Source organism: Eurytemora carolleeae, unplaced genomic scaffold (genome assembly GCF_000591075.1).
Source record: "Eurytemora carolleeae unplaced genomic scaffold, Eaff_2.0 scaffold243, whole genome shotgun sequence".
Classification (NCBI taxonomy): Eukaryota; Metazoa; Arthropoda; class Copepoda; order Calanoida; family Temoridae; genus Eurytemora; species Eurytemora carolleeae.
The window spans coordinates 204,084-229,048 of NW_019396315.1; the positions used below are offsets into that span (position 1 = coordinate 204,084).

Below are 24,965 nucleotides of genomic sequence, written 5' to 3' on the forward strand. Positions count from 1 at the left end.
TTTATTATATAAATATATATAATATATAATATACATATATATATTTACACATTATATCTATATATTCAGTGACGAATTCGATATCGACTTTTTAAATAATTCTTTGATTTAGTATAGTGATACCTACTGAGAAAGCTGTAATCCGTAAGAGTTTCGTCTACTATGTTTAAGTTTTGTTTGTTTATGTTTTGACTGCATACGGTTGTACTTAGTAAAACAAGAAAATTGCAGTATACAAACAGAGTAAACTTGTCCGTCTTCACTGAGACATTATAAACACATCTTTACAGCAATTTACCATTTTCATAAAAAAAAATTTAAATCAGGTATTACTATGCTAATTCATATCACGACGATCGAATTCGTCACTGAATTCCCATGTTTATTGGGACACCCTGTATATAAATATATAAATATAACATTCTTCATGAAATTATCCATTCCATAAGGTTAAAGTACAAAACAGGCTGGATATTAAACTGCTCAATTAGCGGGGAACTTAGGCCCATAATTAGGCATAATCCGGCCTAACAGGCAAACCATTCTCAACCCTGTAATAAACATGCTTGATAACATCATTTTATACTAAAGTGCCTAAGCAGGAGTGGAGGGAAGGGGGGGGGGAGATTTAATCCTGAGTTAACCATTATATATGAATTTATCATATAATTATATTCTTTACATGTTTACTTTTTCTGTTTCAAGAGCATGTTTGTAAAGATTCTGATTTTAAATAAAATTAAAATCAGAATTCTCATTTTATTTAATCATTTTATTCTTCGAATTTTTAGCTAATTTTCAATGACTTTTCTATGTAATTAAAGATGTTTATTTAAATGATACAAATATATAAATTCTTGTAGATATATCACATCCAACATCAATCAAACATTGAACTGATTCACCAGACTTTCCCACTTCAATTTCAGTCAAATTTTGTCTCTGGGACATCATGAACAATAGAACCAACAAATTGGCACAAAATGGGATTTCTCCAGTTTTAAAAACTTGTACGCTACAAATATAAACTTTACATAGAAGAAATAACATCATATATATTATTGACTTGTGTACACTATTGTACAATTCTCTGTGATTTAACTGAAAAATGAAACCAAGCGCTGGGACACTACGTGTGAAAAATGTCACATTTTTTGGCAAAGTTTTTGGTAATTCACCTCTACTGAGTCTTTTATTTGAGTGTTCCGTTAAACACACACTTCCGACTTTCCGCAAACTTATTTCTGTCAAATCCGACACAAACCTTCCTTCACTAAATTTACTTTCAGACTTTTATCACATGTACACAGTACAGCTCTTGCCGTACAATCATACATACACTTGTACATACGAACTAGAAAGCGGTGTCATATTTGGACCGCCTTAGGCCACCGTTCGTGTGCGAAATTGAGCATTCTGCCGTAGAAAGATGAATATTGCACGCAGAGTAAAGGTTTGCAGATCTCTAGGTATAAATTACTATTCATTCATGAGACGGGATGACGGAAACCGAGATGAATTCAATATGAAGTTTGTAGATTCTCCGTTCTAGTTCCTTCCTTGGACTATACAGGTTCTCATGCAATCCTCCTCGGATACAAATTTATTCTGTGAAGTTACACAGGAACCCTGGAACCTGGCGCAGGATGCAGAGGATACATCGTAGAAGTAGAATAGAGTTGGGTTTGTACATGGAGTTCTCGGTGGAGGAAATCTAAACACAAGGATTGTACAGTCAATCCCAAAAACAAATATATTCGTCCAGATTAATAAAGGAGGTTTATTAAATGTAGAAAGAGGACTTAAGGTTTTAACTAAATCCCATGTTTGTTGGAGCTCCCCCTATATAATAAGGAGCTATATATAATATAATATATCGAAAAACTGGAATTATGAAAATTATTAATATAAATTAAGATTATTCAAGATAACATCCATAAATCTCAAACAAAAGAAATTACTGCATTCCAAAAAATGCATTTGGTTTTTAAAAAAAATGACAAAAATGTAACAATTGGTACTTTCCTAATAATGATATTTTGTTACCTACAAAAGCTTCGAATAACAACTAGTCCGCCAGCACTGTTTGGCGGAGCTTTAACAACCTCATCAATTCTCCGCCCTGCGACGGATAATCTTGATATGGGTCTCCGCCCCAGCTTCGGCCGGATAGAGTCCCGGTCCGGAATATGGCGGAAAGACCGTGACCGAGAAAAATTTGATTTTGCCTCAAATCTTGGAGCTGAAATTGAAAAAAATATTTACAATTTGAACAAAATTTTAAATAAAGTTTTTTTCTTTATTACTTACTTTGAATTGAACCTGTTCTAGTTCGAGTAATGTTAGAACTAGAATTGACTTCAGGTTTGGAGCCAACCTCAGAGGATTGGGAAATGTGATCCAAACTATCGGAGGTTATAGGTCTCCGGCCTCGGAAATGATCAGAAGACATAGATGACGAAACTACGCTTGTGGAGGATGAGAATGAAACTCTTGATCTTGTTCTTGATTCCTGAGGTTCTCTGAATCTAGCTCTTGTAATAAAATCACTTGATTCCTGGGCAATATTATCAGAGTTCTCCGACCCACCTTGATCAGTCTTCTCTCTGGGCGCCATCCGAACCCGTTTCATTTTTCTCCGTTTAAACAAACTACTATCAGTCACTGGTTCAACTTCTGTGGTAGTAGTGGAAATAGTTGTGGTTGTCGTAGTGGCTGTGGTAGTCGTGGAGGTGGTGGTGGTGGTGGTGCTGGTAGTGGTTGTGGTCAATAGTTTCATGGAGGGTATGACAATCCTCTCTGTTATATGCTTCTTGGAGACGATAAAATCTTCAATTTTTCCTCCGCAGTTCTTGACACAATTATCTCCTGTCATGAAATTGTTTCCGTTCCCTCCGCATCCACTGTATCTGAATTATTTTGCAAATAAATAATCAAATATTTTGAATTCAGATAAAGTAAAATCTGAGGTAAAGCCTAAACTGAAACCTTAACCTCAATCAAAATTTACTCATAAATCTAAACCTAAACATAAATTAAAATTAAAATGTAGACATAAAACTGGACCTTAACTTTTTATCCACCCTTTACCCAAATTCTTTTCGTTCTTTTTAAAAAAGTTTGAATTTACTCCAATTCCCTTAATCTGATCCCGAATCGAAACCTAGAAATGAACTCTATTATTTCTACGTCCTAACCCTGAACTTGAATCTCGAAGATGAAACCCACTGTCTGCACAACCTGCCATTACCTCTGCACTATGTTTGATACTGCAGTTCAAGAATAATTACACACGTCAAATCTGATTTGGAGAAATGTTGGAAGTTGAATAAATTTACATACAACACTTATGTTCTAGGAAAGGTATTGAATACGGAGCCCTCTGGCCATCTCCCATCCAATCTCCTCCCCTTTTCCATCCCGTCCCTTCAACTCTTTCCCCCCTCCCACTCCTTGCCCCTCCTCCCATCCCACCTCCCTTGCCCTCTCTTTGTCCATCTTCTCCTATTTCGTCCCCCTTCCCCCAATATCCCCTTCCATACTCTAAACCCTTCCCCCAATGTCCCCTTTCCTGTAATTTCGAAAAAGTTTTTTCCAGACTTACTGATAAATAATACTTAATCGTTAAAAATTATTACCTAAATTTTCTACAAAGATCCGACTCGGGTTCGAAGTAGTATCTCTCCCGGTAGGATGAACATGTTCCAACTTCTCTAGGTAGTCCACAAGGACTGGTGGAAGGTAGGTTAATACTTCGAACTACAATAAAATATCTATCAGTTATACCTCTACAACGCGCCATATTTGTAGTAAGAATATTTTCTATTTTTTCTGAGCTGATCTGCTATTGAACCTTTTCTGTCTGGGGAGTCTGGGAACCCGAAACATCTTAGTTTTCTTAAAACACGAATTTTCCGACTTCAAGGCCATGTTTGAATTGTCCGAAGCTTTGCATAGAATAAGACATTTAATCATAATTTAATGCTTAAAACACAAGGCCGGGCCTACAGTCTGCACAGTCTATACCGAATTCAATTTATGCAAATTTGGTTGCGAATAAGGAATCATTTCTTAGAGGTATATTTCCCCCTTCCTTCACTTCCCCCCTCCCCCCATTAAGAATGATAGCATGATATATACTTTTCTAAACCCTTCAAGTAATTTTGTACTCGATCTTTTATACTAATTCTACATTTGCTCCTTTTTTTATCCTCCTTTTCCTCATTCTACTTCTTCTACTATTTTTTATCCTCCTCTTCCTCATTATAATTCTTCTACTATTTTTATCCTCCTCTTCCTCATTTTACTTTTTCTACTATTTTTATCCTCCTCTTCCTCATTCGACTTCTACTATTTTTATCCTCCTCTTCCTCATTCGACTTTTACTATTTTTATCCTCCTCTTCCTCATTCGACTTCTACTATTTTTATCCTCCTCTTCCTCATTCGACTTCTACTATTTTTATCCTCCTCTTCCTCATTTTACTTTTTCTACTATTTTTATCGTCCTCTTCCTCATTCTACTTCTCCTACTATTTTTATCCTCCTCTTCCTCATTCTACTTCTCCTACTATTTTTATCCTCCTCTTCCTCATTCGACTTCTCCTACTATTTTTATCCTCCTCTTCCTCATTCTACTTCTTCTACTATTTTCATCCTCCTATTCCTCATTCTCCTTCTTCTACTATTTTTATCCTCCTCTTCCTCATTCTACTTCTTCTATATTTTATCCTCCTCTTCCTCATTCTACATCTTCTACTATTTTTATCCTCCTCTTCCTCATTCTACTTCTACTATTTTATCCTCCTCTTCCTCATTCTACATCTTCTACTATTTTTATCCTCCTCTTCCTCATTCTACTTCTATTATTTTATCCTTCTCTTCCTAATTCTACTTCTCCTACTATTTTTATCCTCCTCTTCCTCATTCTACATCTTCCACTATTTTTATTCCACTCATTCTCATTCTACTTCCTCTCTTTTTTACCGATCTATTTTACGGTTTCTACTTCCTCTTCTCTTTATTTATTCAGTAACAGTTCCTTTTTTATCGCTATTAACTCTATCATCTTATTCATCCACTCTTTTTTACCTTCCTCTTTCTACTAGTTTTACCTTTTTAAATCAGTTTACTCTTTCTACTTACTATTCTCTGTTTATCTTCCTTTGCTCTTTTTCTCTCATTTTTCTTTTTACTTTCCCCGGCCTTTACTCTTTTCGTCAACATTTATACTTCCTGTACTCTTTTCGTCAACATTAATACTTCCTTTACTCTTTTCGTAAATATTTATACTTCCTTTACTCTTTTCGTCAACATTTATACTTCCTTTACTCTTTTCGTCAACATTTATACTTCCTTTACTCTTTTCGTCAACATTTATACTTCCTTTACTCTTTTATCACACTTTACTGAATCCTTTTTGATGAAACCTTTAATATTTATTTTCTCGAAGCAAACGTCAATTTCCAATATCTACTTTTCCTATGCCCCCCCCCCCTCCCCCCACTTTAACAGAAATACGCCGGCCTTTTTTACTGAATTCCGTCGTGTAAATGATATCTTTGTAGTACAGTTAAAGTTTGTACGTTAGTTACATGGATTTTTCGTCAGCTAGATGGGTTTTCTGTCAGCTAAGTGGATTGTTTGTCTGCTAGATGGGTTGTCTGTCAGCTAGGTGGATTGTTTGTCTGCTAGATGGTTTGTCTGTCAGTCAGATGGTTTCTCTGTCAGCTTGATGGTTTGTCTGTCAGCTAGATGTTTTGTCTGTCAGCTAGATGGTTTGTCTGTCAGCTAGATGGGTTGTTTGTCAGCCAGATGGTTTGTCTGTCAAGGTAGATTGTTTGTCTGCTAGGTGGATTGTTTGTCTGCTAGGTGGATTGTTTGTCTGCTAGGTGGATTGTTTGTCTGCTATGTGGATTGTTTGTTAGCTAGAATTGGATTTATAAAAAGTATTTTCGTTATTGCTATTTCTAATCGACTATACGCCAATATTACTCTTTAAATATATTTGTAGTTATGCAGTGTCATAACTTGGAGACTAGTTTAACTATAGAGAGCTAGCTAGTTGTTCCCTAGCCTAGTCACGTTCCATTGCGAAATATTGGCAATTTAGGGATTCAGCGCAGACTAAAACATTGGCCTTAACCTATTCTACCCTACACGATATCTTCACCAATAATCTTAATTTTTTATTTGAAAATGAATCCTACAAACCATATGCACGTAAAATGTTATTAGATTGTAAAATTTGAAAACGATTTTTTGGAAATTTGACGGTCACGCAACCTCGACTACGGGTCATTTAACGCCTATTTTATCAAATATTAATAGGTTCATTCTACCACAAAGGAACAAAAACCTTCACGCTAAAGTCAATAGATTCAATTTCATTCTTCGTAAATTTTTTATTGTTGCTTTGAGTCTTTGTGCATTTGTTTTGTTACTCTTTAATGCAGTTTAGTCTGCAAAATTACGTGTTTACTCTAGTTGCATTATTGTGCAGTGTGCGTGCACAATGCGCAGTCACACTATGGTCGGAACATACAATAAGTCTCAACAAAGACGAATCTTGTACTGATCGTGATCAATCTTTTTGTCAAATACAAATCTTTGTTTACATTTTTTTGGGACTGTAAAGTCCAATGTCGTATAAGAAACAATATTTTTTAATATAAAAAATATCCTTTTAAAAATTTCTATTCTCATATTTCTTTTAAAAGCTTTATCACTATTTTCATAAATTTCTTATTTGTTTTGTTAATATAAATACAAATAATATTGCTAATTTTTTTCTTTACTTTAAAATTGGCTTAAAATTAACTTACATGATATTTGAGTAGGTTTAGACGTAGGCCTGCTTGTATTTAATCTGTCCAAGATAATCTGTGTTGAGGTTCTGGTCTGGTCCTTCAGCTCCAGGTCCTTCACTTCACTGGTGGACGGAGTTGTGCTGATAAGGAAGGCTGGTAGAGTAGGTCTAGCTTGTGGTTGGGTTGTATCCTCTATTAGCAAGGTTGATGTCGGATAAGTAAAGGTGGAGGTTGAATCTTCAACCGGTCCTCCACATTTAATCACACAATCCTCCATGGTCTCGAAATTATTTTCATTGCCTGAAAAAAAAAAATAATCATATTATTAAATAATCAGAATACATCTCTATTCTCTATACTCTAGTCCTACTTGTTATTTGAGTCTTTGCCACAAACTCTGATTTTCTAATCCCTATAGCTTTGCTTCCCAATGTCGTAGATCTTAGATATTTCAAACTATGCATTGGGTTAGACCAAATAATCTGAGTTTGAAATAGCAAACGTTTACACCTTCAGGTTGCAAAGATTTAGAAATTTGAAAATACGAGCTTGTGGCAAAGACTCAAATTCTTTGTGATCCAGGTTAGATGTAATCAATTTTTATATTCCAAATTGGTGTCAACACAATTATAAAGAATGCTCTTAAGCCTGTATATCCCCCCAACCTCCTCCCCTCCACTAGCCTGTATTTGTGACCTACAGGTGAAGGTTGATTTAGCGTGGTTTTTGAGTAAAAAATAGTTCATCCTGCAGTTCATAAGGATACTACCAACAATACAATATTTTGCATTATGAAATATCTAGATTGTCTTAAAAATATTCTTTTGTATTGTTTTTTTTTCTTCTCTTTACTTTTTGTTTATTTGTTTCTTATTCTCAATGTCCTCACTATCCTAATCAGTTTTTGTCCTAATTTTTCTTTTGAACTTTTGTCCTTTATCTTGCCATTTCAACTTTCATTCAAGCAAAATTTTATGTGTATTTGATGTTGTTTTAAAGCAAATTGTTTTACTCTAGTATAGCTCGAAATATACCTTGATAGGGGAAATACAATGCACTATCTATCTATCTATCTATCTATCTATCTATCTATCTATCTATCTATCTATCTATCTATCTATCTATCTATCTATCTGTCTGTCTGTCTGTCTATCTATCTATCTATCTATCTATCTATCTATCTATCTATCTATCTATCTATCTATCTATATATCTATCTACCTTGACAGCCCCCGAAGACGAATAGCTTGCAAGTTTCATCCTTGCTGTCGAAGTAGAATCTTCTAAGTTTAGCTTGACATCCACCACGGTTAATAGATAAACTGCAGAACGGTCGCCTAGGCTTCAAACCTCCTAGAAATAACAAAATCAAGAATGTTGTCGTTCAAGTGACAATCTATTTAAAGAAGGGTATGCTCAATTCACAACGGTACCACTTAAACCTTAATCAGATCAAAAATGAGGAAGATATCGTTGGTTTTTTTACTTAAAAAGTGTTTTACTTGACAATTTCCTCCATGGTTTCTGTTCTAGAAATCGGCACTTTCATAGAGAAAACAGAATTAAAATTAATCAATTAAGGGTACCGTTGTGAATCGGACATGCCACACTGTAAATGGAGGGTCACTCTAAATTGTGTCTACAGTCACTTTAAACAGATAATGTCTAAATGACTTGATTTAGAAAAGAAAGTATGTGGATTAATCAGAGATAAATCAGAAATAGAGATAGATCAGAGATAAATCAGATATTAATCAGAGATATATCAGAGATAGAGATATATCAGAGATAAATCAGAGATGAATCAGAGAAAAATCAGAGATAAATCAGAGATAAATCAGAGATAGAGATAGATCAGAGATAAATCAGAGATAGAGATATATCAGAGATAAATCAGAGATGAATCAGAGATAAATAAGAGATAAATCAGAGATAGAGATAGATCAGAGATAAATCAGAGATAAATCAGAGATAAATCAGAGATAGAGATAGATCAGGGATAAATCAGAGATGAATCAGAGATAAATCAGAGATAAATCAGAGATAGAGATAGATCAGGGATAAATCAGAGATAAATTAGAGATAAATTAGAGATAAATCAGAGATAAAACAGATGTAAATCAGAGATAAATCGAATTCAAAGATTGGAGAATGTCCAAAAAAAGAAGAAAAAGTATCAGGAGCAGATGATAAACTGCATGCATTACACTTAAAACTAAAACACTAGAAACAGTAAAGTTCACTGTAAAATAAACTCTGCAGTTCACTGCTATCTTTAAATTACAGTAAAAAACATTACAAAATGTACAAGAGTATATGGTAAACTATGCACTGCACTACAGTACAGTACGCTATATGAAGATTACAGGATGCGGAACCAGAAGCATTTACTCGGGACTTGATTAATTTTAACGCAAATTATTTAATCATTACTCCCGGTTGCACGGATTTCATGATATTACCCACCCCTAGTCCTCTTCCCCTCCCTTTTTTGGCATCCCCCCCCCCCCGTCTCTACCACTAACACACCTCGGAAACCTGGAACACGATACAGATTATTCCTAGAATACAAACTCTCGTGCTGGAGACTTTAACAGAACATGGAACAACGTCGCTATTAGTAAACTTAAGACAAACAAAGCGGTCAAAAAAATGTCCGAATGAATCAAGGAAAAAGTTTGAAATCATAATACCCCTGTTTGATAAAAACTCGAACTCCTATCGTTTAATAACTTCATGACTGAGGGCATTTTAAACTAAATTATTTTGTTTGGTGGGAATTCTGGAATATAATTATTTCGTGATCAATTCAGTTCAGTTCCAGTGTATACGCTTCCTTCATATACCCCCCCCCCCTCCGTCCAACACCTTCCCCATCCGAGCCTACCATCGTAAAAAAAATTAAGTGACTCAATGATTTATAAATGACTAAATGAGTAAAAGGATGACCGAAAGATTGGATGGATGGATAAAAGAAAGAAAGGATGAATAAAAGAAAGAATGAATAGTAGGACTGAAAGAAAGGATTAACAAAATTAATGAAAGGAATGAATAATAGGATGAATGAAAGGAATGAATAATAGGATAAATGAAAGGAATGAATAATAGGATGAATGAGAGGAATGAATAATAGGATGAATGAGAGGAATGAATAATAGGATGAATGAGAGGAATGAATAATAAGATGAATGAAAAGAATGAATGATACTATGAATGAAATGACTATATTACCATGAAGTTGAATAGCATGAAGAAGAGCCCCAGCTGGACCTCCACAGGTTGAAATACATCCCTCCTCAGTCACAAAATTATTTGTATTACCGCCGCAACCGCCGTAGGAGAACAGGAGACATCGCTCGGCGGTTTTATCAAAATAGAATCTCGGAACATTTCCCGGACAGATCCCTTCATCCTTTACCTGGGAGCACTGATCTAAACAGGACAAGGAACATATTAGTTTTATAAACACTTTTCATTCCAAGTACTGTGCTTCTTAGGTAAAGTCCGACTCACAATGGTTCCCATTAAACCTTCCTCCGACTTAGAATAAATCCAGGCTTTTCAATTAAGTGGAAGGTTGATTATTTTCAACTGTTGTTTCTCTTTTTAAGTGACTTACGGGTTGCGGATTTATGCTGGAGACAAAATGAAGGAATTTTAAGACTTTGTAATATAGAAAAACGAAGATATCTTTCTCATTGTTACTGAATTAAGGTTTAAAGAGTACCGATGTGCTCCGGACATGCCACTTTATAAATGGAGGTTCACTCGAAATTACGTTCATAGTCCCTTCAATCAGTTCATAGTTCCTTTAATCAGTTCAAAGTTCCTTTAATCAGTTCATAGTCCCTTTAATCAGTTCATAGTCCCTTTAATCAGTTCATAGTCCCTTTAATCAGTTCATAGTCCCTTTAATCAGTTCATAGGCCCTTTAATCAGTTCATACTACCTTTAATCAGTCCATGGTCCCTTTAATCAGTTCATAGTTCCTTTAATCAGTTCAAAGTTCCTTTAATCAGTTCATAGTCCCTTTAATCAGTTCATAGGCCCTTTAATCAGTTCATAGTCCCTTTAATCAGTTTATAGTTCATTTAATCAGTTTCTAGTCCCTTTAATCAGTTTCTAGTCCCTTTAATCAGTTCATAGTCCCTTTAATCAGTTCATTAATCAGTTTCTAGTCCCTTTTATCGGTTCACAGTCCCTTTAATCAGTTTCTAGTTCCTTTAATCATTTCATAGTCCCTTTAATCAGTTCATAGTTCCTTTAATCAGTTTCTAGTTCCTTTAATCAGTTCATAGTCCCTTTAATCAATGCAGTTTCGTTGCTTTTTTATCAACTGATTAAACTATGATCGAGTTTAAGTTAATAGTTTGAACATGAGCAGTTTTACTTCAAGTTTAACGAGTTGCGATGACATGAAGAATTTTGTTTAAAACCTTTACTGATTTTTCGAATGACGATGAATCTTATTTTCAAGTATTTAAAACAAAAGATACTTGAATATTTACAAAATATGAAAAACGTTAACCCCCCCCCCCCCCCTCCAGGTCTGTATTGATCTGAGTTTCCAAGAGTACCTATCTCCTGAGTAACTATCTCTATATTAGTGAGATCTGTTAGATCATCAAGAGCAGTTTCATCTCCACACTGTCTCACACAATCAACCTCGGAGATAAAATTGTTCTGGTTTCCTTTACATCCACCATATACAAACAGCTTACAGCGTCTCTAAATAAAACATATCATGCTTTACTTTCTTGAACTTAAAGATTACGTAAAGTTTAAGAGATCTTTTATAAACTTAATCAATGTTTCGCAGAAGAATTGAAGACAGAAGATGGTTAAAATTAGTTGAAAGAGTTCTGTATAGAATTAAAGTGTGAATATACAATAGATCAGGTGTTGTAACTAAACCTATATGCACTGTTATGAATAAGAATGTATATGTATGTATGTATATATGCATGTATAATGTATGTAGGCTAAATAATGAAAGGGGAATGAATTGCCAGGCAGGATGACTGTAGTGGATTGGTATTATAATAATCTAAACTACTCCAAACTCAGTTTCATTGTAGGGATTAAGATTTTCCGGTGTACAGGATCCTCGACACCCGTACACATACTTAGGGGGGACCTGGATACTGAATAAATGGGTTTAGAAGTCTCTATCTAAACATCCTATACTGGAGCTAGTTATCTTTCTTTATATCCTACTAGAGCTAGTTTTCTATTCTATCTATCTATTATATCTATCTATTCTATATTAAAACCATTTTAGCATTTTTTACTATATTTTATTTATCTCTGAAATCTATTAGAACTAGTTCTGCTATTTCTCCACTAGATGTATCTACATATAGTATAACTAGTTTTCTATCTGGGAATCCTACTGGAGCTTTACAACTATCTATCTATAGAACCTACTGAACCTCTCCACAATGCAGCAGGTTTTTATCTGTCTGGAAAACACTACTACATGAATATATCAATGCATCTACTCTATACAACCTACTGCTTGATCTCTTCTTTATGCAAGGTTTGATCATGACAGAAGAAGAGTTGAGATATGCTTCAATAGAATGCTCCGAGCACTACAGACTAATCTACATTCTAAACCCAACTTAGAACTTAAAGCGCTCTAATATCAATATATCTATGATTTAGTGTTCGCTTTCTAACAAAATCCCTAGTATGCATAACATTAAAACTTTTTAATTAAAAAATGTTTCCCTGTTTTACCAAAACTTGAAAAAAACGGTCATTTTGGGAAATAAATGATTTAAATGAACTAGTCTGGAAGAAAAAGAGCAACATTTCACAGTTAGATACATGAAAAGTAGGTTAAGGGGGGGGGGGTTAAATCCTAATCCTTTCACACTAAAAGATTTTAAATTCTGACATTTCCCAGAATACCGAACAGACAGATGAATGACGGACTGATTGGATTTATAAACATAGGAAACCTTGGATAGAAAACCAAACAGATTAATTAAGCAAAATGTACTCTTTAGTCTTCAGATCCTAGAGGGTTGATATCTAGGAGACCAGTATAGGGTAATCTTGTCTTACAGAGAGATTCAAAAAACATGGTTATCAACAAATAAAAATTTGTGTCTCTGGTATCCCAGAATTGGAAAACGATAAATTAGTAAAAAAAAACATTTCAATGCACCAAGAAAAAAAAAACAATAAAAAGACTGCGTATATTGAAGACAACTCCAAATCACCGTAGATTTTTAAAAGGGATTGTAGACGCATATTCAAGTTAACCTACATTTATATCGGAGCATGTCCGATTCATAACTATACCTTTTATACCTAATTGTCTGATTCAGGATTAAAAAATTAATCTGACAATTCATTATTTTCAATATTAGTTTCTGTGTAAAAGTAACCAGAGGATTAATGCAGCTAATTCAAAGAAGAAAACTGTCATAATTCAACAAGTTTAAGTTAGAAAAAATTTAATTTCTTAACCTCGTTATTGCTGAAACTTTAAAGAGTACTGTTAAGAATCTGACAAACCTCTCTTTAAAAAGTACTGTTGAGAATCTGACAGACCTCTCCTTACATGGTGGGTCTTATATAATTATAAGACCCACTGGTGAATTTCTGTTAAAAGAAAGTTAATTGAAGAAAACTATTCTGGGAATTTCAGAAATAAAATTATATCAGACGTAAAAAATAAGATTCAGGGATAACTGGGCACATTTTATTCAACCTTTTTTAATCCTAGAGAGCTGGAAACTTCCTCTATGACGTTGCTACATCTTTAGAAGTATTTACGAGATTTTAACAAATAGGTGAGATCGAATTAAAGGGACTGTAAAGGAAAAATAAAAGGGGGTATAGGCTGAAAGCTTATCACTTTAGCTCTTGATCGCGACCCATGAAAGTTATATCTGATGTTCCTATCTCGAGAAATTTATATACAACTGTGTCATATTTATACGAAAATTAATATATATACAATTTTGTATAAAAGTAGAGGGTTTAAAAAGATCAAATTCAGCAATTATGTAAACAATCTGAAAACGATGATATCCCAGAGAAAGCTAATTGTAACTTAGGTTTACTCCAATTCTAATTTTATATTTGTTATTTCTATTTTTTATAGATTTCATTCATAATATTATTTATACGTCCGTATTGCTTGACCAGAAATTCCACCAATGGCAGTGCAGTAAAGTGGTCACGTAATACATGCGGAGACACGTGACCAGTATACTGCTCTGCCATTGGTGATAGTTCTGGTCACGTGATTTAAATTTAAAATTTTCTAAATTTTACATATATGAACTTTCGTATAAATTTAACACAGTTTTATATAAATTTCTCGGGATAGGAACATCAGATAAAGCTTTCATGGGTCGCGATCAAGAGCTTAAGTGATTAGCTTTCAGCCTATACCCCCTTTCATTTTTCCTTTACAGTCCCTTTAAGCCTTAAAAATGCGGTATTTTAAAAGAGTTTTAGGTCGTCAGTAAAGTCTTATTTATAATTAAACCACTTTCTATAAAAGCATTGAAAACAAAAGTTACATTTTCCTTTCAGTTAAAGGAAATAAAAACCTTTTTACTTACTAAAATCTGTAAACAGGAAATTATATTCGTATTCTTTATGAAACTCTTTCATTCATCGGACTTTGATATATTCATTACTTGGGTTAAGTCAGAATATATTAGAATATAAAGATATATATAAATATATATTTATAATATAGGAATATAGGAATATATACCATCAGAGACCAAAAATATATAGAATACATGGGATTTATGTATATTATCAGAGACTAGTTTATATAGAATTTATGGAATATATAACATAAGAGACGAAACATATAAAATATGTATCGTCAGAGACTAGAATATATAAGATATATATCATCAGAGACCAGAATATATAAGGTATCTATCATCAGAGACCAGAATATACAGAATATATGGGATATATATCATCAGAGACCAGAATATATAGAATATATATCATCAGAGACCAGAATATAAGGAATATATATCATCAGAGACCATAATATATGGAATATATATCATCAGAGACCAGAATATATAGAATATATATCATCAGAGACCATAATATATGGAATACATATCATCAGAGACCAGAATATATAGAATATATATCATCACAGACCATAATATATAGAATATATATCATTAGAGACCATAATATATGGAATATATATCATCAGAGACCAGAATATATGGAATATATATCATCACATACCAGAATATATAGAATATATATCATTAGAGACCATAATGTATGTAATATATATCATTAGAGACCAGAATATATAGAATATATGGGATATATAATTCATCAGAGACCAGAATATATGGAATATATATCATCACATACCAGAATAAATAGAATATATATCATTAGAGACCAGAATATATAGAATATATATCATCAGAGACCAGAATATATAGAATATATATCATCAGAGACCAGAATATATAGAATATATATCATCAGAGACCATAATGTATGGAATATATATCATCACATACCAGAATAAATAGTCTGTCCTTGTGACTGCACAATGTTAGCTTCATGGGCAAAATATTTTACAGAAAGCGAAGCATTCAATGATTTTATTGTAAATGCTTGAACAACCTTTCCTTAATCTATTGATAAAAACTCATCCAATTCTTAATCAGAAAAATAGGAAAATAAAGAAGTGCCTGCGAGTGACACGCAATATTGACTAAAAGAGAAATACAAGTAAGTAATTACTGCAAACTATAACCATGAACTGCTACGTCTGTTATAAATATTTAGTCTATGAAGAGCCCACTCTATCCCTCATCCATCGACATATAAACATTCACGATTTTCTAATCACCCTTCCTCCCTTCCTCAACCTGATTTAATCATTTATCTGAGAACACTTTAAACTAATACGTCCTAGGACCAGGAACAGATTAGGAGATAGGTTAGATAAACTTCAAGATCGTTAAACTTGAGATCTTTAAACATGAGATCTATATACTTGAGATCTATAAACTTGAGATCTATAAACTTGAGATCTAGATCTTTAAACATGAGATCTATATACTTGAGATCTATAAACTTGAGATCTATAAACTTGAGATCTTTAAACATGAGATCTATATTCTTGAGATCTTTAAACTTGAGATCTATATACTTGAGATCTTTAAACTTATGATCTGTAAACTTGAGATCTGTAAACTTACAATCTGTAAGCTTGATTGATATCTATAAACTTGAGATCTTTAACTTGAGATCTATAAACTAGAGATCTTTAACTTGAGATCTATAAACTAGAGATCTTTAATTTTAGATCTGTGAACGTGAGATCTGAAGACTTAAAATCAATATACTTGAGATCTTTAAACATGAGATCTTTAAACTTGAGACCTATAAACTTGAGATCTGTAAACTTGAGATCTTTAAACTTTAGATCTATATACTTGAGATCTGTAAACTAATGATCTATAAACTTGAGATCTTAAAACTTAAAAACTTCAAACTTTAGATCTATATACTTGAGATATTTAAACTTGAGATCTTTGAACTTCAGATAAACTTGAGATATTTAACTTGAGATCTGTGAACTTGAGATCTGTGAACTTAAGATCTGTGAACTTGAGATCTGTGAACTTGAGATCTATAAACTTGAGATCTATAAACTTGAGATCTTTCAAATTGAGATCTTTTCACTTAAGATAAACTTAAAATCTTTAAAATGAAATCTTTAAATTCCAGATTTTTAAACTTGAGAAAAAAAACTTCGACCCCCCTTCCCTTTCTTCGATTTGACAATGAATTATGAAAAGAATGAAATATAATTGAGGAAGAATATATCTGCTGTTCGACTAATAAAACTCCAATGATCTGATTAGTAGAACGTGATCTGATTGTTTTTATTAAACATAATGGATGAAAAACTGGATTAGAATCCAGGATAAGAAGTTCATCTACAAATCATGAAGAAATGTGATCAAGATCATAAATATAGATATAGTTTTTTTTCCAGGATCAGTTCATCTAGGTAGAGGGTTTAGTAGGAGAGGAGTAGGATGTGAAGTTTTTTTTAAGTTTTTACGCTTAATTATTTACGGGAGACTTTTAATGTTACCTAGTTTATATAGTTATACTTGATTATATATAAGTAATGAGAGTTTAATCGTAAACTTTAATTGGCTTGAGATATTTTATGCAGTTAGAATAATGTTAGTTAGTAGTTAGTGTATTTAGAATTCAAATGTTAAGGACAGAACAGATACTTACAGCGAGCCAAAGCTAGATAGAGATAACTAGAGCTAACTAGATATAACTAGAGCTAATCAGAGCAAACTAGAGCTAACCAGAGCTAAACAGAGCTAATTAGAGCTACCTAGAGCTAACCAGAGCTAAACAGAGCTAACTAGAGCTAGCTAGAGCTAACTAACCCTAACCAGAGCTAAATAGAGCTAACTAGAGCTAACCAGAGCTAACCAGAGCTAAACAGAGCTAACTAGAGCTAACTAGACCTAACCAGAGCTAAACAGAGCTAACTAGAGCTAACTAGAGCTAACTAGATCTAACTAGAGCTAACTAGAGCTAACTAGAGCAACTAGAGCTAACTAGAGCTAACTAGAGCAACTAGAGCTAACTAGAGCAACTAGAGCTAACTAGAGCTAACCAGAGCTAACTAGAGCTAACTAGAGCTAACTAGAGCTAACTAGAGCTAACTAGAGCTATCTAGAGCAACTAGAGCTTACTAGAGCTAACTAGAGCAACTAGAGCTAAACAGAGCTAACTAGAGCTAACTAGAGAAACTAGAGCTAACTAGAGCTAACTAGAGCTAACTAGAGCAACTAGAGCTAACTAGAGCCAACAAGAGCAACTAGAGCTAACTAGAGCCAACTAAAGCTAACTAAAGCTATCTAGAGATAGTCTATCCTACTAAGTCTCCTAAAATGTCTCCTAAAATGTCACCTACAATGTTTCCTACAATGTTTCCTACAATGTCTCCTACAATGTGTCCTACAATGTCTCCTACAATGTCTCCTACAATGTTTCCTACTGGTACTCTTACTGGTACTCCTACTGGTACTCCTACTGGTACTCCTACTGTTACTCATACCCACCTCTAGAGAGTTGTAGTAGTATCTGAATTCCTTCCTGTCACATCCTCCAGAATCGTGAGGTAAGAGACACACTTGAAATTCATCTGAAAAACATTTTTGATAATTTTTCAAAACAAAAAGAAATAAATTATCAAAGTTCAAAAAAGATAAAAAAAAATACTACACTTACATTTAGATAATATTAACAAACAATCTTGGACAAAGCGACCTTTAATAGAACTTGACTGAACCAAATATAAGACAGCATTGCATAACATCCAATATCCGACCTGGTTAGCTTTAGCTAGCTTTTTGGTATTTTGGCACTAAGACATATATACCCCTCCTCCTCCTTCTCCTCATCCTACTCTTTATACAAGGTATGGACCCCCGTAGGTCTGAATGTTTGGATGAAGATATTGGATTGGGTTTAATTAATTTTCTAATTTGACAGGTTTGGCGGAGGATTGAGCATAAGCCAGAGATAAAACCAATTCAACCCTGACTCAAATTACAGTCCTAGACAGCACACGGAGAAGGTTAAATATTGATCTAGTCAACCAGGAAAAATATAAAACCAAATGTTTAGATCTAAATAAATGTTATTATGTATAAAAACCATGCATGATATTACAGCATTGACGCATTGACATTTTGTATAAATAGTTGAAACCACATCCGACATTAATCTAAACACTATTCAGTCCTAACAGAGTCATGAAATATAGGTTACAGGAAATATATTTACACACACGTTCTTTCAGTTCTGATAAACCCCCTGGGTTGGTTTGTCACAGGTCAGAATTTAAAATGTTTCATCAAAAAGAATTCTCGTAAATATTCTGAACAAATCAATAACAAAAATCATTTGTTTTTGTTAAGTTAAAAATGTTTTAAACTCCTAAAACGCGGAGTAAATATGGTTAATATCCAAATATTTGAAGTAAATATGGTTAATATCCAAATATTTGAAGTAAATATGGTTCTAATATCTTAATATCTGATGTAAAAATGATTCTAATATCTTAATATTTAAATTAAAAATGGTTCATTATCTTAAATTCTGAAGTGAAAATGGTTTTAATATCCTAACACTTGAGTAAAATTTGTTCAATATATTCAAATCCAAAGTACAAACGGTCTGAAATAATGACACCCATCCCTGATAATCCAAGAGTAATAATAATCCTGAAATAAAATAAAAAACTTGTTTACGAAAAGTTGTTGTTTTCCATTCCTTTAAAGTGACCAAATTATCTACCCCTATGAGCGCTAAGTAAGGATTACTGTGCTCCCTAGGAACCCGGAGTAAGGTTCAGCTAATTGTGGTTTATGTGATCTTGAAAACTGTCAACCCTGGAGAGCATTTATCTTTCATTCCACTATTTATTATTTTTCTTTTAACACTTGGTTAGTTTAAATAGATGAGATCTGGTAGCATTCAACACGGTTGAATACAATGATTGATGGATTTCCGTTGGATTTAAGCTTTACCTTTTTCATTGCTGATGGATTTCCGTTGGATTTCAGTTTTACCTTTTTCATTGCTAATGGATTTCCGTTGGATTTCAGCTTTATCTTTTTCATTGCCGATGGATTTCCGTTAGATTTCAGTTTTACCTTTTTCATTGCTGATGGATTTCCGTTTACCTTTTTTATTGCTGATGGATTTCCGTTGTATTTCAGTTTTACCTTTTTCATTGATGATGGATTTCCGTTGAATTTGAGGTTTACCTTTTTCATTGATGATGGATTTCCGTTGGATTTCAGGTTTACCTTTTTCATTGATGATGAATTTTCGTTGGATTTCAGGTTTACCTTTTTCATTGAGGATGAATTTCCGTTGGATTTCAGGTTTACCTTTTTCATTGATGATGAATTTCCGTTGGATTTCAGGTTTACCTTTTTCATTGAGGATGAATTTCCGTTGAATTTCAGGTTTACCTTTTTCATTGCTCATGGATTTCCGTTGGATTTCAGGTTTATCTTTTTCATTGTTGATGGATTTCCGTTGGATTTCAGTTTTACCTTTTTCATTGCTGATGGATTTCCGTTGGATTTCAGTTACCTTTTTCATTGCTCATGGATTTCCGTTGGATTTCAGGTTTATCTTTTTCATTGCTGATGGATTTCCGTTGGATTTCAGTTTTACCTTTTTCATTGCTGATGGATTTCCGTTGGATTTCAGTTTTACCTTTTTCATTGCTGATGGATTTCCCGATCCTGAAGGTTTGAATTCCTGTTGTTGCTGCGCTAAATACACACTTGTTGTTGCTCTGGAAAAAAATGAAAATCGTTTTTTTCTAAAATCGTTTTTCACAGATAATTTTCATTCTTTTCTTAAGCTTTTTCTTTTTTAATGCAACAATTTTCACGGATACCCCCTAATCTAAAAGCTTCTTCAAGCAGGTCCATGTTAAAACATACTCTTTACAAAAATTAGAACCAATGGCGTGGCCCAAGGGTTTATCATTGAATCCTTGGAAGTTTATTTTTCAATTCAAGTTGTTTAAATTTTTCCGAGAGTAAATTATAAATCATAAAATAAACGCTGTTTGTTTAAAAATGTTTAAAATTAGAGAATTATTTAACGATGTTGTTTTCCTTAGCGTTGCATTCTCCAGTAATGGAACAATGCCAGCACTGTGTATCGTAGAGAAGGAGGTCCAAGGGATGGGACCTGGGACCCGATCCATAGTGGACCAGGACCTTGACAAACATCCTAAACAATTGGATCAATTAGATCAACTTTATTGGTCACATTTTTTCCTCCTACGCGTATTAAATGTCAATTATATCAGCACCATGGTAACGAATTGAAATTTTATTGATGAAACGAATTTAATCTTATTCATCTACTGCAGGATTTTATGCACCGATAATCATCACAACCTCAGTAAAACTTAGCGTTAACGTTCTAGAGAGAAATTTTGCAACTTTTAATGAGGTGAATCATTTTAAGATATAAAAGAAGGAACTTGAACACTTTTTTTTATTTGTGCAATCCAATGTCGTAAACCTTTTAATATTTCAAACTATAAATTCTGCTAGATCAAATAGTCAATGTTTTAAACATCATGTTGAAAAGATGTAGGGATTAGAAAAGGAATTGGAGGAAAGTGCTCATTCTTTTAACAAAGATTTTCAAAGAAAACGTAATTTTATTTCTTTTTCATTTTCATTTTTGAACTCAAAAACTTTTAACGCGTGCTAATAAAAAGAGGCGTTTTTTTCAGATTAGGATTGTTTATCCCTGAAGTATTTTAAGGAGAATCGCCATATCTTAAAAGAAAAGCTTAAAAACGTTGAGATAACCCAGAAATAGAACTTTAACATTTTCATTTTTATAATCTGTATTCATTTCGTTAATATGCTGAAGTTTTCTTTTTAGTACAGGGTGTCCCAAAAAACATGGGAATTAAGTGACGAATTCGATATCGTCTTTGTTACGAATTAGCATTGTAATACCTGATTTCAAAAGCCATAATATTATTACGGCTGCAAGAGTTTATTTTATGAAAACGGTAAATGGCTGTAAAGATGTGTCTATAATGTCTCTGCAAGATGAACAGTGAAGACGGACAAGTTTACTCTGTTTGTATACTGTAATTTTCTTGTTTTACTAAGTACAACCGTATGCAGTCAAAAATTAAACAAACAAAATGTGAACATAGCAGACGAAACTCTTACAGATTTCAGCTTTCTCAGTAGGTATCACTATACAAAATCAAAGAATTATCAAAAAAGACGATATCGAATTCGTCACTGAATCCCCATGTTTATTGGGACACCCTGTAGTACATTGAGAATTTGTCCAATCTGTCCGACTAGTTTTCAATTAATGGGTCAATATGGATGATTAGTCACCTGGTTTGATCCGTGTTATCCCGCAGATCGAATCTATGTCTCTCTTTGTTGGAATGAATATCCAGGGTAGGAAGGGTACACGTAATCTCCTAAACCAGAGAAGGTTAAAAATACAATAAAAAAGAAAATAGAAAGTAATTTGCAGAAAAAAGGAGGAAAATAAACCTGCCTGAAAGGAGGAAAATAAACCTACCTAAAAGGAGGAAATAAACCTACCTGAAAGGAGGAAAATAAACCTACGTGAAAGGAGGAAAATAAACCTACCTGAAAGGAGGAAATAAACCTACCTGAAAGGAGGAAAAGGTTGCAGGAGAAGTAATGACAAGATCCTGAACCAGCTGTTTACTCGCAACACCACGTATCTAAAAAAAAGAAAATGATTGCATCAAAATATCTAAATTACAAGTCTAAAATTTTTCTCACTTTAAATATTAATGTACTCGTCTGAATTGATAGCCTCAATTCATTTTACTCTGCATTCCATCTCTTTTCGCCACATTGCTAACTTTTATCTACCCCCAACCGTAAATGCCTATCAGGCCCCCCCCTCTTCACAGTCCCCATTGTCATTTGTTCCAAGGTTCATAGAACAAGCTGTGACACTCGTGAACAAAGAGAATGTTGACAATAATTAGTTTCATCAAAACTATCTCACGCTGGGACAATATTCCTGCCCCTTGTCCCACATCAGTCACAGCTCATAATTATATTTCAGGTTTAGGATGAAGTAGTAGAACAGTCATATCCAATCCAGGTTATAGACAAACCATCGAGCTTCTTCAGGGTTTGGATTAAATAGAGAAGCCCACCTATATCTACTTGTAGTTTAAGACAGAGCAAATGTACTCCAGGTTTAGGATAGAGTTCTATAGAAACAAAATCTACTCTAGGTTCAGGATTGGTTGCTAAAGGCACCACACCTACTCCAGGTTTAGGATGGTTTCTTAAGGTACCACATCTACTCTAGGTTCGGGATGGGGTCCTAAATGTACCACATCTACTCCAGATTTAGGATAAAGTGCAAAAGGAACCCCATCTACTCCAGATTTAGAATAGAGTACTTAAGGAACCAAATCCACAAATCTATTTCAGGTTCAGGATGGATTACTAAATGTACCACATCTACTCCAGATTTAGAATAGAGTGCCAAAAGAACCAAATCCACAAATCTAGTTCAAAAGAACCAAATTAACAACTTTACTCCAGGGATTAGGATAGAGTTCTGCCAAACAGGTACCATACCAACTCCGGGTTTAGGGTAAAGTAATAAAGGAAAAGATCTGATCAAAGTTCAAAATAAAGTAGTAGACGAACTAGATCTACATCAGGTATAAAAGAGAGTGGTATATGAACCAGATATACTCCAGGTTTAGGAAAGCTTGGTAGACGAGCCAGATCTACTCTGGGTTCAAACTAGAGAATACTTTACCATGACTACGTATACTGGTATGTTACATATATAAAGTTCATGTGGGTGGGGTGGGGGGGATTTTCCTTTATTCATTCTGTGTTCCCGGCCTTTCATGCTTTCTTACTAGTCCAGTAATCTACCAGTAATTTGTATTGTGTTTAGTTTTACAATTCGTGATCATTGTCAGGAGTTAGTTTAGTTTCTTCAGTTTCTCAAATACAACCAATTTGATAGACTTAACAAGGTTTAAAATAAGGTTTCGATAGGGGTTTCCAATTTGTAAATTAGATTGATAGGGTGATAGGGCCCAATATCAATGTCACGTCAAAAATCATTTTACATACCAAAATATCACAAATTATTCAAAATAGTCTAATAGTATGAATAGCCTGTTAGTATTAGATATTCTGGTAGTGTATGAGTAGTATAACTAATTTGGTAGTCTGGTAGTATATTAGTATTGAGTAGTATAGTAGTCTGGTAGATGTTTAGTCTGGTAGTGTATGAGTACTGAGTAGCAAAGTAGTCTGGTAGTGTATGAGTAGTATGATTAATTTGGTAGTCTGGTAGTATATTAGTACTGAGTAGTATGGTAGTCTGGTAGTGTATGAGTAGTCTGGTAGTGTATGAGTAGTCTGGTAGTGTATGAGTAGTCTAGGGTCCCAACATGTTCCTAGTTTTAAACCCAAGAAGATACCAACAGAATTCGGTTAAGCGCTATGTCCTATAAACCCCTCTAGAAAAACGAAATTTCTGAAGAAAAAATTACTTTCAATTGAATGAGTTCCAAACCATGTTGTGTAAATCAAATAAAATGTAAACAAAATTCTTAAAACGTCCACAACAATAAATGACTTACATTATTTTTTGTACTTTGGACTTTGGAGTTTGGGAAAATAGAAATCTATACATGGTATTTTCCCATGAATATGTGGAAATCTACAATGGTATGTTCCATGAATATGTGGAAATCTACAATGGTATGTTCCATGAATATGTGGAAATCTACAATGGTATGTTCCATGAATATGTGGAAATCTACAATGGTATGTTCCATGAATATGTGGAAATCTACAATGGTATGTTCCNTGAAGGTAACGTAGGTGGAGTGTACGTCCGAAATATTGTTAATAACATCATTAATATAATTGTACTCGAAGTGCGGTAAGTTTACATGTATAATAATATAGAACATGACTGGAAATATTGTTTTTGTACCGTAATTTGAAAATAATCAATACTTTGCACAAAATAATAAATGGTTACATAGAAATTTATATTAATATTCACCGTTTTTTAAATTAATCATGTTTCAATTCAACGATTTTAACAATTTATTTAGTGCACAAAACAATTTATAGATATGTCCTGATTTTATAGATCAAAGTTATTCTTTGAGCTTATCATCCAGATTTCTATCACTCCTAGATTTTTTCCTCCATATCTCACATTCATGGAACTTATCATTCAAATTTCCTTCTCATTCATAGATACTTTTCATCCATTGGTCATTTTCATTCATAGATCCTTCTTTAACATAGAACCCTCTTTTTCATAGATAATTTTTAAGCATGGAGCTTTCTATCCATAAATAATTTTCATCTACAGATTTTTCTTCTCAGTAAATGATTCTCATTTATATATATATGGTTGTATTCCATTAATATGATTCTTATCCAGAGATCAAGGAGCTATGATCCACTTAGTTCATTTAACAGGAAAATTGATTTAAAAATATTATCTACAGGGTGTTAATCAAGTAGAATAAAGACTA

The 24,965-nt window shown here is 33.5% G+C and overlaps 1 protein-coding gene across 1 annotated transcript in view; it reads right to left on the bottom strand.

The window, feature by feature from the left end:
• Positions 1–790: 790 nt before the first annotated feature.
• LOC111700760 (uncharacterized) overlaps positions 791–24,965 on the bottom strand; it is an 84,912-nt gene continuing 60,737 nt past the window's right edge. Inside the window, exons 21-33 of the mRNA XM_023471796.1 lie at positions 22,068–22,142; positions 21,781–21,869; positions 20,518–20,635; positions 20,108–20,189; positions 17,935–18,017; positions 11,386–11,536; positions 10,040–10,240; positions 8,030–8,161; positions 6,824–7,108; positions 3,639–3,759; positions 2,311–2,909; positions 2,047–2,242; positions 791–1,714 (exon numbers count right to left, since the gene is read on the bottom strand). Coding sequence (XP_023327564.1) covers positions 1,549–1,714; positions 2,047–2,242; positions 2,311–2,909; positions 3,639–3,759; positions 6,824–7,108; positions 8,030–8,161; positions 10,040–10,240; positions 11,386–11,536; positions 17,935–18,017; positions 20,108–20,189; positions 20,518–20,635; positions 21,781–21,869; positions 22,068–22,142 — 2,298 coding nt within the window. The 3' untranslated portion in view covers positions 791–1,548. The remainder of the gene's footprint in view (positions 1,715–2,046; positions 2,243–2,310; positions 2,910–3,638; positions 3,760–6,823; positions 7,109–8,029; positions 8,162–10,039; positions 10,241–11,385; positions 11,537–17,934; positions 18,018–20,107; positions 20,190–20,517; positions 20,636–21,780; positions 21,870–22,067; positions 22,143–24,965) is intronic.